At 32.6% G+C, this 15578-nt stretch overlaps 1 protein-coding gene across 2 annotated transcripts in view; it reads right to left on the reverse strand.

Moving 5' to 3' along the window:
- COL11A1 (collagen type XI alpha 1 chain) overlaps window positions 1-15578 on the reverse strand; it is a 170811-nt gene that overhangs the window by 53605 nt on the left and 101628 nt on the right. For both annotated transcript variants that reach the window (XM_015595416.2, XM_006919572.3), the window contains 4 exons: window positions 13813-13866; window positions 11048-11155; window positions 10583-10672; window positions 10290-10343 (listed from right to left, as the gene is read on the reverse strand). In XM_015595416.2, the coding sequence (XP_015450902.1) occupies window positions 10290-10343; window positions 10583-10672; window positions 11048-11155; window positions 13813-13866 (306 nt within the window). The remainder of the gene's footprint in view (window positions 1-10289; window positions 10344-10582; window positions 10673-11047; window positions 11156-13812; window positions 13867-15578) is intronic.

Genomic DNA, 15578 nt, shown 5'->3' on the forward strand with positions numbered 1-15578 from the left:
GGGAAAAGAACATCAATTGAATGTATATTTTCCTTTGAAGTTGTGGTATAAAAATAAAGACAAATTTGTATTTTCTTAATTGGATACATTATGACAGATACATGAAAATAACTCATGGTTTTTACTTAAGGAAAGAATGCTTATTAATTTTACAGTGAAGTACATTTAATATTTAATATTGATCAAGTAAATATTTTCATGTACATCAAGTAGAGAAGGAATACTGATTTGAATCAATGATAATGTGTATATTTTATAGATATTATGTACTATTTTTTATTACAAAGCTTAATTTAACTATTATAATGTTTTTTTGGAGCGTTAATAAGATTAAATTTCAGATTGCCATCTTGCCTATGGAATCTGCATTAAAATTAACAATAAAAATCTATTACTTCTCCATAGTTAAAATACTGCTTATGATATTGTCACAGCTCATTAACTTTAAAACATTGGCTGAAAACAAAAAGAGACTTTTTGGTTATATATTTATTTTCTAAAGTGCAGCTGCAAATTTCTTTCCCATTGGTTATTTCCAATATTCTGTAAGTCTAGATATTTTTAATAATAGCATGCTCTGCAATGATTTTATTTTATACATCTGTAAATGAAAAGTGAAAATCTCTGATGATACTTATTAATTAAGCAAATGATATTACTAACTTGCAAATCTTATTAAAATATCTCCAGGCTGACTTTGAAGAAATTAACCTCTAGTCCCAACTGAATCTAGAGAATTCTCGTTAAAAAAAAAAAAAAAAAAGAAAGAAAAAAAGAAAAAGAATTTAAACCCAAGCTTAAAAAGAGAACCCATTTACACATTCAACAAAAATATAGTGAGAATCTGAGTCTTGTGACACTGATTGGGAATACAAAATGTATAACGGTACATATCAGCCCTTGAGAAACTCACATTACAAATGCATTTTTTTTCCCATCAAGGGTAGACATTTATAGTAATAGAAATTCTTGCATTGCTCTATAACTGGATATAGTAAAGAGGGCTTTATAATTGTTAATTAAATAATTAAATCTAAAACGAATATGTTTGGGTTTAAATATGGGTTAAATAAATAATGATAAGCTCCACAAAAGTAAGATTTTTGCTTTTTTTTTTTTCCTTAAATTTTTCCACTGATCTCCAGCAATTCGAGTAGTTACTGGCAAATTGCAGGCCCTAAGTAAATGTGTCGATTGTATGTGTGATCTTTTCCTTTCCGGAACTAGAACCACAAGCTTTGCCATCTCGAGCAAACTGGTTAACCTCCTTATGGATCATTTTTCTTACCAGAAATAGTGTGTCTTCAGGATTTTGTGATGTTTAATGTGGTGGTACATCAAAAGTTCTCTGAAAAATGTCTGTCTTAAAGTATGAAAGCAATAGATGTTAGAGAACTGTACGTAAACATGTTTCAAAAATAGATATACAATCTGAAATGATTGTAAGAGTGAAATTTCATAAAAAACTAAGATCCAGAAGGTTATATGGCATAAAGTCATATTATTAAAAGAAGGGTAGAGCTTTCCTCACAACAATATCTGTAATCCTAATTTAAACTGCTAGTCGAAAGTTTAAAAGGGGTCAAAGGTAAAAGGAATAAAATTAAAAATAAAGTTCTCCAGCTTTTTATATAATGGTCTTAGTGGTCGCGCGTTGCCTATATCTAAGAAGGAAAAAAAAAGAAACCAATGAAGCAGTAAGCTTGAAATAGGTATACATTAACGGTGTAAAACAGAGAGATTCATATATTGGCCTTGACAAGTCACCAGGGACCTATGAGAGCAACTGGAATAACAACAGTAATTGGGACAATAGCTAAATGGTGATACATAAAAATATTCTGAGTATAAATTAAGTATAAATTGTTATTAAGTTAATTATTAAGTATAAATTGTCAACATTTAAAAATATGGTGGTAACAATTAAGCCATAGCAAGGTTAATAAGAAGAAACCTGTTTTATGATCATTATAATTCACGTAATTTAATAAGAAGAAACCTGTTTTCTTCTTATTAACCTTGCTATCGCTTAATTGTTACCAACCTTATTTACAAAAAAAAACCCTCAAAAAACTATTTGTTTACTCATCTCTCTATAGCAATGATGACTATTTTACACATCAAAAATGCTTACCTGGAAAGAACAGAAATGGGGGCTAAAAACTATAGAAATATCATTTTCCAAATTTGTGATTTATGTAGCAATGGACATGTGACAAAGTAAAAGTTTTCCAAAGACAATAGTATGTGTTAAATTACATGAATTATAATGATCATAATATCAAAAAGTACTCTATTATTTTAATACTAAACATTAACCACTACAGGTCATTTGTTTTCAGCTGAAAGGTGGACATTTACCTGCTTTTAAAAAGGGAGAAATTTACATTCATCTACTTAGTTGCCTTTCTTTAACTTTATGTTAGCTTTATCCTCTTCTGCAACTCCTCTCCCTAAACCTGACTAGTAATGAAACCAGAAGCAGTAGCATCAGTTTCTGTTCTTAGAGCATCAAGAATAGTGGTTCTTTCCCTGACTCTTCACACAGAGGAGAACATCCAGATAAAAACTTTCATTGGATGTTTCATATTCCAAGGAGCATTTGTAAAGTAAATGAAATCAGTAAACAAAGAAACTATCTCCCAGAATTCAGTTAAAAGGCAGAACACTAGGGAGTATAGAAGCATAAGCACAAAAACATAAAACGTTCTTATGACCCAGAGCTATCCAAAAGAAGGCAAAAAAAAAAAAAAAAAAGACTGTTCATTTCTTTTTTTTTTTTTTAATTTTATTTTATTATTAGTTTCCAGTATATAGTACACTGGTTAGACATTTATATAGTTTATAAAACGATCCCCCTAATTGTTCTTTCTCTCCTCTGGCTCTCCGCCTAGCCAACATATTAATATTAACTGCATTCTTTATGCCATGCTCCCCATCCCTGTGACCATCTATCAACTACTAATTTGTATTTCTTTAACCCTTCACCCAGTCTCCCAGTCCCCCACCCTCCTCCCCTCTAGCCGTCACCAGATTGTCCTCTATATTTGTGAGTCTATTTTTGATTAGTTTGTTCTTTTTATTCCTTAGATTCTGCATATAAGTGAAATCATATGGTATTTATCTTTCTCTGTCTGACTTATTTCACTCAACATAATAAGGCCTAGTTGACTTTTATGGCAAAATTAGTATGAGATAATTCCCACTGATCAGATAACAAGTATTTGGATTAGATAAGCTAAAAATTCAGACAAAATATCAAGCATTACCAGAATTTAAAGCAAAAATCTGAATGATTAACTCAAAGTCCTACAATATCTTAATCTTTGGTCATCCATCACCATCACCATCTCTATGGTCATCCCTAGTTAGACATTATAATAGCCTGCTGAGACTTTGGTCATCCCTAGTTAGACATTATAATAGCCTGCTGAGATCTACCTGGGTTCCTGGGCTTCAGCAGAGCCCATTATAAAAAGCATAGCATATGACTGAATTAGGCAGTAGGTTAAATCCTTCTAAAAACTTGTCAAATCCCTTGTTTGAGAAATAAGTAAATGGCAGTGAAAAGAAGGTTCTCTGGAATGAGATGTAGAAAAAAGTTAGAATTTATAGGAATTATGTTACAAAAGTGTTTATAAACTCCTAAGAAAGAGACAATAACAGGAAGAAATTAACAAAACATAAAGAAGAAAATGGAATCATCGGGGAACAGTTATGAAACAGAAGTCGTAGGAAAAGGGGTAAAGACGAATGTATTGCATAATTGCAATCGACATTTATCTTTCAGCAGCCATGTGTCTGATGCCCTCTGATACACTTTCTCCATATTAAATCCCACTCCTCCCAGGAAAAAAAAAAGAAATGTGGTTGTAAGAATAGGGGTATTTTATTAAACACTATTATATTTCTTTAATCGCCTCATTTTTAGAGAAATAACTGTTGGCAATGAGAGGATTTCCTATGAGAAAAAAATACACAGAGGAGAGATTATTTATTGAATAAGTTTTCTTTGATTTTGTTTTATAAAAATATAGGTCGTAGGAGCAACCTGAGAATTCGTTTGCATAATATGTTTGTCTATATTGTGTGTTTACATAAATATAAAACATGTACTCAGTTTACGTTCAACATGAGAAAAATGCTGCTCCTCTCTTGTGGTTTAGTCCCTTGTTGCTTTCTGCTTTGTGTCTGTGCATCAAGGCAGGCACTTAGTGAGTAAACCACCTGAGATCAGAAAACATGTCTATGCTTTGACTGGTGTCTATTACCAGCTCTTGGATACAACATCATGCATACAGTAAACACTTGCTTTATGCCAGACTTTAAAAGCCCAGAGTCACAGCACCCTGTTGGAATAATTTTGTTTGTCTTAAGTGGGAGCATTAAAAAATATTTCTCAATGTACAGTCACTCCTAGTTGCAAAGGCTTTAGAAACTATGACAGTTTATCAGTTCTTTGCTAAGATGATTTAAATAGTGATGAGCGCTTCGAGACTATATTTAGCATTCGAAAAACTTGTTTTTCATAAATAAAACTGATTATTTACAAGTCCAACTCTAACATAATTCCTTTAGGCAAAAATTATTTTTCTTACCTGTCTTCTTTGTTCTATATTTTATTTTTATTTGCTTTTTTTCTATCTTTTAAAATATCATTTATTATTTGTTATTTTCTCTACTTCATAACTGCCTTCCTCAGTAAACTATAATCTCTTTGCAGGAAATGTTCATTTAATAAATATATATAATTTCAGTTTAATAGATTGGTATATTCGGATATTTATTTAATTATAGTTTTTCCACAAGAAAAGACTTATAGCAGCTTACAGTGAAGATATAAGATATAAGAGAATATGAGAAATTAAGAAAAAAAGATAAACAAGAAACATTTTATTGGCATAAAATAGAACCAACAATATTAGTAATCTAAAAATGTATACTGTAGGCCAGAGTTTTTCTCAACTGCAGGCTATGATCCACTGGTGGGTTAAAAAGTCGATTTAATGGGTCTTGTCTAGCATTTAAAATATTAACTAGAATAAAATATAATAGGTTGTATTCAAAAAGTTACAGTCATAAAGTAAAGAATTATCTTCTCTATTGTGTCTCAATTTTGATTCCATGATTTCTGTAAGCCAAAGCAAAAAGAAAAATCTAATTTTCATAATTTATGAAAATATAAACCAGATAAATGATCAAGAAATTACAAATATTTCTCAAGCTGTGATTAGAAAGGGATTTCTTCTGAAAATATTTATAACGAGGGCCCTGCATAAAGCGATCTCCCGTGTCCTCAAACAGGATCTTTGGCTGATGCAACTCTACACATGATAGTTGGTCTAAACATAAGCCAATGGCGTCACAGTTAGACTTAGCAGAATTCAGTAAACTCACTTCTATAGGATGTCATAGCAACATGATACAAATAGTCCGGTCTATGTTTCTGACCGAATGGATTATAAAGAGAATATATGTCAAAGGATTCAACCTCTCCATTTGTTTAAGCAGTTAAACTTTGATTCATTCAAATTAAGCAACTGTTACAAAGAACACATACAGGAATATTAAAGCCCAGTGAACTGTAATATTAGCTCGTCTAATTCTCTTCTTTTTGACATAATTGTTCACAGGAGTAGAGAAGGATCAAGAGGACTTGGAAAAATGAAACAAAAGAGGGGTTGGGAGAGAACATAACTAAGCAGATATTTACAGTGTGAGAGATATACAAATCTGAAAATGAATCTATGTAATGTGCTATTAAGAAATTTTGTCTTCAAAGTGCTATATACTTGGGCAAGTTGTTTATCTTTTCTAAGCCTCAGATCTCTTGCCTTTAAAAATGGAATGATAATACCTACCTGGTCAGGTTGCAAAAATCAAATAAGGTAACGCTTATAAAGTTCCTAGCATTAAGAACTGAAAGAATAAACACTTTTAATGTTATCTTATTTTCTATTTCCTTTACTATTCACATTTTTTATTCACATTCTTTTCTCCTGAGAATTCATCGCTTTAATATTTTTTCCTTCGTGTGAATAACTGCAAAATCTCCATCCCTCTCTACTCCCGTGAATCACAGTCGTTCACTTACCATCATTTAGTCAATATCCCAAAGGTAATGTTAATATGAGACTGACATCACCTCAGACTGATCTGTCATGGAATCAAGGAGTTCTGTAGGATATTCTTATGCCTTTATCCGTTATGACTTACAATTTCATTCTCTCTCACCAATTGGCCAATTATTTCCCCCTGATATTTCGACATCATCTTTTTGATTAACATTGCAAAATAGAACCTGTTATCTTTCTTGACAAAGCAGTCACTGCTCCTGATTCTTTGTTTTTAATATCAATTTCAAGGTAACCCATAGCAAGTCTTGCACCTCAAAAAATAAAGATTAACATGAAGAAATTTTCTGGATAAGTTACCATTTACATCCAGAAACTCAACAGGTTTTGTTGTTCTTATTGTTGTTTTGTTTGTTTTACACTTAGTCATTTAAAGTTTTGCAAAACCGAATTTCACATGAATGTAAGTGCTTTAAAGGAAGTAAACCAAGGCTTGTTTAGCACTTTTTATGGAGAAATCACCATGAACCTCTTCACTATATTTACAGCAATTACAGCAATAGTGTAAGGAACTAAAAAATGTGGATTTTTATCTTTCTTTTCAGTAGTTCCTCTTCCATCAACTTGAAGAATTTTAATTGGTTGATGCCTGGGTATGTAAATTTATTTAATTGGATTTATAAATGTATTATAAGAATAAGTGTTAATTCCAAATAAATGAACTCACAGTGGGCATCTGTGGAGCGTTTCTAATAACAAAATATAAAGGCCTTTTAAAAATCTTTTGTGACTGCTAAGAGGTTTTGGATTGTCCTGGGAGTGTTTTGTTTTTGTTGTGGTTGCTCTCCAGGTAAATTTGCTCCAGGCATGGAAGGCTTCACTAAGCTGTCATTCCCACAAGGACACAAGCTTGAGGTCATCGTTCAGTTTTCATTTCTCCTCACTGTCCATATCCAATCTAAGTAATACATTCTATTATCCTGCCTTCCCCGGGTTCAGTACGTCTGCACTGTCCAACCACTTCTCACTGCCCTAGTCATTGGCTCACTTGTATATTTTGACATTGATCACTGAACTTTTATGCTCATCGAGTCTCTGTCATCTGTGTTAACATATTACACACTAATGATGATTTTTTCTTAAAGCTTTATTTAAATATTTTGCTCTAAAAAATCATTTGACTTTTTTTACTCCTCTTGCTCCACAACTCAAATTGCGACTTGCCATTTCAGAGCTTCAATAGTCATATGCCATATTAAATAAGTGCTTTATCATTGTATTATGTAAATACGTAGTAGAGTATGTGGGTCCTAGCAAGAATTCATTGAACTTTAGTCCTTCTTCCAAGGCGCTCCACTTTGGTTGGACCAGATATTCCCTAAATAGCTTATCCCTTTCCTAATATCATTTTCTTGATCTTAAATGATTTTATAATCTTCTGCCCTCTGTGAAGCCAAGTTCAAGGGCTACCTCCTTTATGATCTTACTGCTGACTTTTCATCTCTTCCCCTGCCCTTGCATAATTAACATTTATCGTTTGTGTGTCATTAGTCATTTAATCACTGACTGTTTTATAGTACTGTTTAATATTTGGTGTGATCCTTTTCAAAATTGTTTACATTATGTTAAGTCTCTTAAAGGGATATCTTCCATGGAGCTTAATTGTATACAGGGAAATAAGTAGTAATTGCCAAATAAACCGTCATTAAACCAAATAAGTAAACAACATATCAGATTTTTATATTATATTTAGTATGCTATTCTATATATATGTAACTGGGTAATTGTTGATTAATATCCTGTTAGAGTGCATCTTTTGGGCATATTATACACTATAAATATATTCATTTCAACTGTTTCAAAGACCTGAGGTAGTGTTGTTTGCTTGGGACCTAAAAATAGTTTTAAACATTTGATCATTATAGTCATGATTCAGGATTCACAGATGCAATAACCATTAACCTTGCAAGAAATATCTAAAATAAGATCACTTTAGAATCTGAAGAACTGGTTAAAAGGTTGTGCTGTACTAAAAATTTGAAGATTCTATGCTCAAATAAGAATTTTTGTCTTTAAAATGCTAGTAGTATCACCCCTACTTTATGAGGATATCTTAAACTGTTCTACATAATTTTATGTTTTATGAATATAGAAGGTCAAATACAGTTACTGAAATGTCTTATTTGTATTAAAATTTTTTTACCAGATATCCATACCCACTTTAATCACTGTAATATGACATTTGTGTAATCTGCATATTAAATACAATGTTAATTAATCTGCCAAAGATTATATTGCTGTGTTTGTAGTATTAGTTATGCTGTATACACTTTTCTCCAATATTGGCCTTTATGATAATTCAAATAGGTAGCTATGGAATGATCACTGTGGCAGGTACTGTGCTGTGAATGCAACCAAAATAATACAGGGAACTCAGCCTAGTTAGAGAGACAACTGATCATATTCCAATATAGTTTCTAAAATACAAATCACAACTAAGCACTGAAGGTGAAGCAATTTCACTAATAAATGAAATGAAGGCAAGCTGTCCAAAGACAACTTTATAGAGATTTAACATTTAAGCCTGATCTCTATGAATGAATAGAGTTTTTGTCAGGTAGAAAAAGAAAAAATGAAGTTTCCTAGAAGAAGGGAAAAAAATATAAAGTATTCTCCCTGCAATGTATGAAAGAGCATGGTAGTTTGAGAAGCAAGAAGTTCAATGCATTAAATTGGGTAGAATTACAGGGTAGGCATTAGTGAAAAAAAATAGACTTGTGGTGTTAGGATCAAATATTAAAGATAACTTGTTGGTCATGATAAAGAGTTTGGTTTTTGAAGGCAGAGTAGGACTATGAGATATGTATAAGCAGATAAATGGCATAGCTCAAAATGTATATGAAAGCATAATTCTAGAATCAGTGGGCAAAACTGACTGAAGAGGGTAAGCAAATGGAATTAGGGAGATGTGTTAAGGTACTACTAAGCAAAGAGAGAAAGGAAAGAGTCCAAAAAAGATGGTGATCATGGAAATGAAGAAAAGAGGATGAATCAAAGAAACACTTTGAAGGTGGTATTAATGACTTCAACATGTTGTACAAGAAAGTTGAGAGACAATTTAAGACAAAGTTCAGCTTTTTAGATTGGTGAAATAAAACAAAAAATGAGAAGAAGCTACTAAAATTGGCTCTTGGGCTGTTATTAGTAACCTTTCAGAGTACAGATAAGAAAAAGGTGAATTTAAGGGTAAAAGTGAAGGTTGTATTTGATTGCTTTCTTAGAGATTGATATGAATCTCAAAAAAAAAGCTGAGGCAAAAATCTGATATTTCTCATTTGCTAATTTTTTCACAAGGTTACATTAAACGAATAAAGCAATCTGGATAATATATAAATAAATAAAGCAGTAATTGGAAAGAGAAGAACAAATAGCATATGATTTCATTTATATGTAGAATCTAAAAACAAAATAATTGAACAAACAAAACAGAAACAAACTCATAGATACATAGAACTGATGGTTGCCAGATGGGAGGGAGATTGGGGGGGCTGGGGGAAAAAGGCGAAATAATTAAGAAGTACGAATTCGTAGTTACATAATAGTCACAGGGATGTAAAGTACAGCTTAGGTAATACAGTCAATAATAGTGTCACAAATATATATGGTATTAGGTGCGTACAAGACTTATTGGGGGATCACTTTTTAAGTTATATAAATGTCTAATCGGTACAAGACTTATTGGGGGATCAGTTTTTAAGTTATATAAATGTCTAACCACTATGATGTACATCTGAAACTAATAATATTGAATGCCAACTGTAATTGAAAATTTAAAAATATGCATATATAAATAAATGAATATATAACTTTCATACTTATGTGATTTTTTAAAATAAGCATTGATATAATTCAAGTCTCATCAAGTACTCAGAATCAGAAAAATTAAGATTTATTTTTTGGGGTATTGTATGAGGCAATTTACATCCTTTTACATCCTGACAGCGGCGGTGGAGTAAATATTTTCAATTGCCTAAACTCTTCTGTTTCTGCACTCATTAGTACGTGCAATTAGTAGAAACCAGGCATTGACTAACTTGATTGACATGTGTTTATTTTCTCTTCCACACACTGTGGGATCACAGCATGAGAATAATGAAAGAAGAGCTGTAATTTGCAACCATGTATAGCATGGCTATTTATTATAATCATACTTACAACTGGACCTGGTGGGCCCTGGGGACCTTCTCCTCCTTTCAGTCCAGGTGCGCCCTGGGAAAAGTGAAAAGGCAAAGAAAATGAATTGATGTGAATTGAATATAAATAGGAGGAAATGTGTAATTGATAAAATGAGGATGTTAGGAAGTATTTCTAGACATAAATACACATTGCTATAGGATTTTGATAATCAATGATATGGTTACATATTTCTCCTTAATAACTCATGAACATTTATTTAGTTAACTAATAAGCAGTTTCATTCACATGTTTTATTTATATGTTGACTATACCTGAGCTCCAGGAAGTCCTCTTTCACCTGGGAAACCACGGAGTCCTGCTGGTCCATCTTTCCCTGAGACACCTTGAGGACCTGGGTCGCCCTAAGGAATATAACATACACTCAACATAGAGAGTAATTACTACACACATTTCCACAAAGTTATGACCACCCCTACTCTACTATAAGTAAAGCCTGAATATTATTTAATGAAGAGAATACTATGTGGAATGCCATGTACATTAAAATAAACTAACCAGTACCAACATTTAAGAGTGTATGTAAATGGATGGTTTGATGGTCAATAGAGCTAACTTCTTATATTATTCAGTAAAGTGAATATTTTACTCACATATCTTTCTGACGTTCATTTAAATACTATACTAACATTTAGAGAAGCTATGGACAAATGGTAAGAGGATACAATGAAAACTAACCAGATGTTTTCAGCCAAGAAAACTCTTTGAGCAGTTCATACCTTTGCACCTTCTTTTCCTGCAGCTCCAGGGAGACCTTGCTCACCAGGAGGGCCAGGAGGACCGGGGTGTCCACGTTCACCTATTGGACCTGTCTCGCCAGTGGGCCCCTAATTTGGAAAAGCAAAACCTCATTAAATTGCTCTTTTATTTTTAGCAAAGATAACACAAACCCAAAATAAATATTTCTTTCTTTCACAAAAGTTTATCATTCTCATGTATTTTCATGATGGCTTACAAAACACTTCGCATAAAGCACTGAAAGTAACATATGTGGTAGGAGTCTAACAAATTATGTATAATTTTAGTTAGAGTCTGAGTGCACAAATGAAATATATAGGAATTCAAAGAGCTGTTTTCTTTAATACCAGAATTGCTTCAGTGTGAGGTCCATCCAAGTATTGTTAAAAACTGTGGTTTTTACCTAGAGTTTGGTTCTTTTACATAAGGTGTCAAATTAATTTAGGAGTAAAAGAGACATTGGTGCCACATTGGTAGCTACTCAATGAATCACTGCTTGATAATAAATGCACGTTCTCTGGAACCCAAACAACCACAGTCCTTGGAACTCCCCTGACTGGACACCTCCCTATTGTTAATCTATATTCCTTTGATGAAGTCTAGAAAATGTGGCAGGGGGATCCTGAAGGCTACGAGTTGGGCCGGCAGTTCCTCCTAGCCAAAGGCTATAACAAATAGCCTACTGCCTTAAATAGCTGCAAATGCCAAAGTGAAAAATGTCAGGTCATTTACACATCCCCTGAGTGGTGCTGTTTGGTGGTGCTAGCATTCAGTGAGCTTTCAAGTGTAAATAGAGAATGGAGACCAGTTGCTAACTCCATTTAGAATAGAGCAAAATGAGGAATTTAAGTTAAAGATATATATACACAGAAGTTTCCAGATGTTAAGGATGTTAAACAGTAGAATGTATTATTGAAGTTTCTTATGAAATGTCATTCTGTTATTTTTCTAAAAATGCAACAGATTTTTAACTTTTGGTCTTGGATAAAGAACCATCTGCCCCAGATTTGAGCGTGTATTTCTAGATTTGAATTCCTTTAGTTGCCAGAAGTCCCCAAGTTATCATTAATGGGCAAACATTTCCCCCAAAGTGAAAATTTCCTTAAATATTTAATTAGGATTTCAATAGTAAGAAATGTAAAATTGATCCCAATTTAATGACTATTACCACGGAGATAAAAATGAGCAATGATTCACGTGATTGTGTAAGGATTGCAATCAATGTTGCTCCTATTTAACCATTCCCTTTGTCTTAACATGAAAACGTGTTTAAATTTGAAATAGGCAATTGATTTTTTTTTAAAGGGCCAATAAAAATAAGCCAGTGAAGGTGCATAGTCAATAAAACACCTGCTACTTTTATGCCTTAAGAAAGGAGACAAAAAAGAACATAGGTCTCAGCAACCAGCTGTCTGCATTAGACAGTGATGAATTTTTGAAAGGTGTGAGGTCCTGAAATATTCAGTTAAGCTCCATGATATTTACACTCTAGTTGGGCTCTAATTCTGTTTATGTTCATGAATATGTAATGTAGTAGGGATCATTCTTTAATTTTTTTCACATAAAATTGTAAAGTTGTTTGAAATTTTTTTAAAAAGTATTTTTGGAGAAAGTTAATTATTGGGGGAGTATTTCTTTTTAAAATTAAAACTGATAAACAGTTTAAAAAATATATAAACACACACAAAAGTATGCAAAAAAGGTATCATGAATATTGTTTTCATTATAAAGGAGCAAACAACATTTCTCTTGGTTCAGAATTAATCTCAAATAAAATGATCGAGCAATTTAAGAATTCTTTATTTTGCTTCTAATCACACATATCTCTAGAAAGAACATGCAGTTTTTTTCTTTCTCTGGGAAAAGACATGTGTTTGGATGTGTGAGTCTGTTCTATAAAATATTAAGGACTAATTATAGGCTGAGAAAAGACTATTTAAAACAAATAATTGAAACACTTATCCAACTGCTTTTGCTCTTGTGTTATAATTTATTATTAGTGGGGGTAAAATTCCAGCTGAGTGAACTAAATGTGCCCTGTCCCTTCAACACTCTTTGCGAGAATAAAAAAATTATTTTCTATTCTCATGTATTATATTCTCTATAGGTATTTAGAACTATAATTCAGGATACTATATCATCTTTTGAGATTCTTTCTGCTTCCTTTCTTGAAAGAGCTACTTACTTGTCTTTCCCATTTTTTTCATATATTCAAAGACTACAACCTAATACTTTATTGCTGATGGGAATAATTTTTATGAAGGTGAAAATCGTAAGAAACGATGTATTCAAATATTAAAATTCTAGAACAAAATTACGTTCAAAGTTTTATATTTCTAATATATCATACTTCTATACCTAATTTATACTCAGAAAACTAAAGTCATTTTGTAACTTGAAATTCTTGGAAATGATGGCCAACCTATATAATAAAGTATTTTGGGTTTTTAGCAGATGGTGCCATGCTCAGCCTTTCATGTTAACTTCTTTGTGAATTTTATGACTTATTTTTATTATTTATTTTTCTTTTTTATTCAGTGCAGTTGAAAAATTACTTTAGCTAAGCAGTAGTTTGCTGAAAGTTCATTTGATGTAGGCAAGTTGCGTATATTAATATGTTATCCAAAATTTTAAAATGTATTATTTTCAATCATAATAAAATGGGCAGATTTCATACAATTTACAAAACGTGAAAATATAAACAGAAAAATAAATCTTGTTAGGGAAATAGAGTGACAGAATGTACCTGTGGTCCAACAACACCCCCTGGCCCAGGAGGCCCAGTCTTGCCTTGAAATCCCTAAGGAAAGAAAGCATAACCCATGAAAACTCTATAGGACACAAGACATAAATTAAAATTCTCTGAAATAATTAAATAACTCACATTAAAAGAAAGTCACCTTTTGGCAAAAATATTTATTTTTAAATGCTTATGAGTTGTTATTTTCCAGTTCTTTTTAAAATTCAAAATATATCACCTTCATTAATTCACATTATAGTCTAATGATTACTTTTATTAAGCTCTAAAAAATTTTTAAAAGATAATGAGATGAAGCTGGAGCGAGAACATGTTTTTAGCCCTCTTCCACGGGGTCAAACAACAAAGATAATTTTAACCTAGCACTGTTTATGAATGAAATAAATGCTGATTTAGACATTCTTTGAAACAGTCCACTGGTTCTGTACACAGAGATATATCTATAGTCTATTCCTGCATTCCAACAATCTCCTAAAATAAGCACGAAGTAAAAATAAATTTATGAAAAGAATACTTTGCATGATTAGTAATCATTTCAGCATTTTATCAGTGTTCTTTCTTAAAACCCCAAAGAATATATTTACAAATGTACCTTACATATGCAGTCATTAAAGTAAAATCTGGTAGATGTCAACAGCATGTACTCACTAAACAAAGCCTTTGGGCATATTTTCTGGTACTTATACTTCTCTGTACTTGTGGGTTATTCATTCTGCATGTCTGTACTACGATTGGTAAATTTCTTTCTCATGTCAGTTAAATTACATTTATCAATTGGAGAAATAGATTCAAAATACTGAGAGGAAAACCTTCCAAAAAACTGAATTAAAGCATATAATATTTGCTAAAGTTTTATTCTTTACAATATCAGACCGGAAATATTAAGGTCAGAAAGCAAAAGGCAGAAACTGGTAGCCCCATGTCTGCATCACAACCTTCCAGACTCAGTAAAAATGTAACTCTTATTCCGATCATCTCCAAGTCTATGTTACATGCTGTTGAGTCAACTCCAACCCCTGGTGACCCTATGAATGTCCACAACATCCTGTCTTCAAGCTCCACTCAGCTCCTGTAGAGTCAGGCCTACAGCTTCTTTCACAGAGTCACTCCATCTCATATTGGTCTTCCTCTTTTTCTGTGCCTTCTTTTTTTCCCAGCATTACCATCTTTTCCAAAAAACCCTGCCTTCTCATGATGCGCCCCAAGTAGGACAGCTTCGTTTTTGCCCTTTTTGCCTCCAGCGATGTCTCAGGATGAATTTGCCCTGGGACCCACTTGTTTGTTGCTCTGGTGGTAGAGCTCTCCTCCAGCACCATATTTCAAATGAATCATTTTTTCCCCTATCAGCCTTCTTCACTGTCTAGCTTTCCCAACCATAGACAGTAATAGGGAGTACGTTGGTATGGATGATCTTGGCCGTGGTGTCTAATGACACACCTTTGCTCTTGGTGACCTTTCCTAATTTCCCCACTGCTGCTCTTCTGAGTCTCAGTCTTCCCTTGATTTCTTGGCTGCGGTCTCCATTTGAATTAATGACTGAACCAAGGTAATCAAAATCTGTAACGATTTCAGTTTCTTCATCGTCTATGTTAGAATCAATGCAGGATTTGGCACTGTGTGTCTGAGACAAATTCGGGTTGTTTCAGTATAATAGAAACTATTTCTAATTATTCCTTGTGGACTTAAAAAGCTTTGAATTGTAAGATGTCAGAATGAACCTTCAATAAAGGATTTCTGACTGAACAACAATCTCA

Source organism: Pteropus alecto, unplaced genomic scaffold, assembly GCF_000325575.1.
Source record: "Pteropus alecto unplaced genomic scaffold, ASM32557v1 scaffold106, whole genome shotgun sequence".
Lineage (NCBI taxonomy): Eukaryota > Metazoa > Chordata > Mammalia > Chiroptera > Pteropodidae > Pteropus > Pteropus alecto.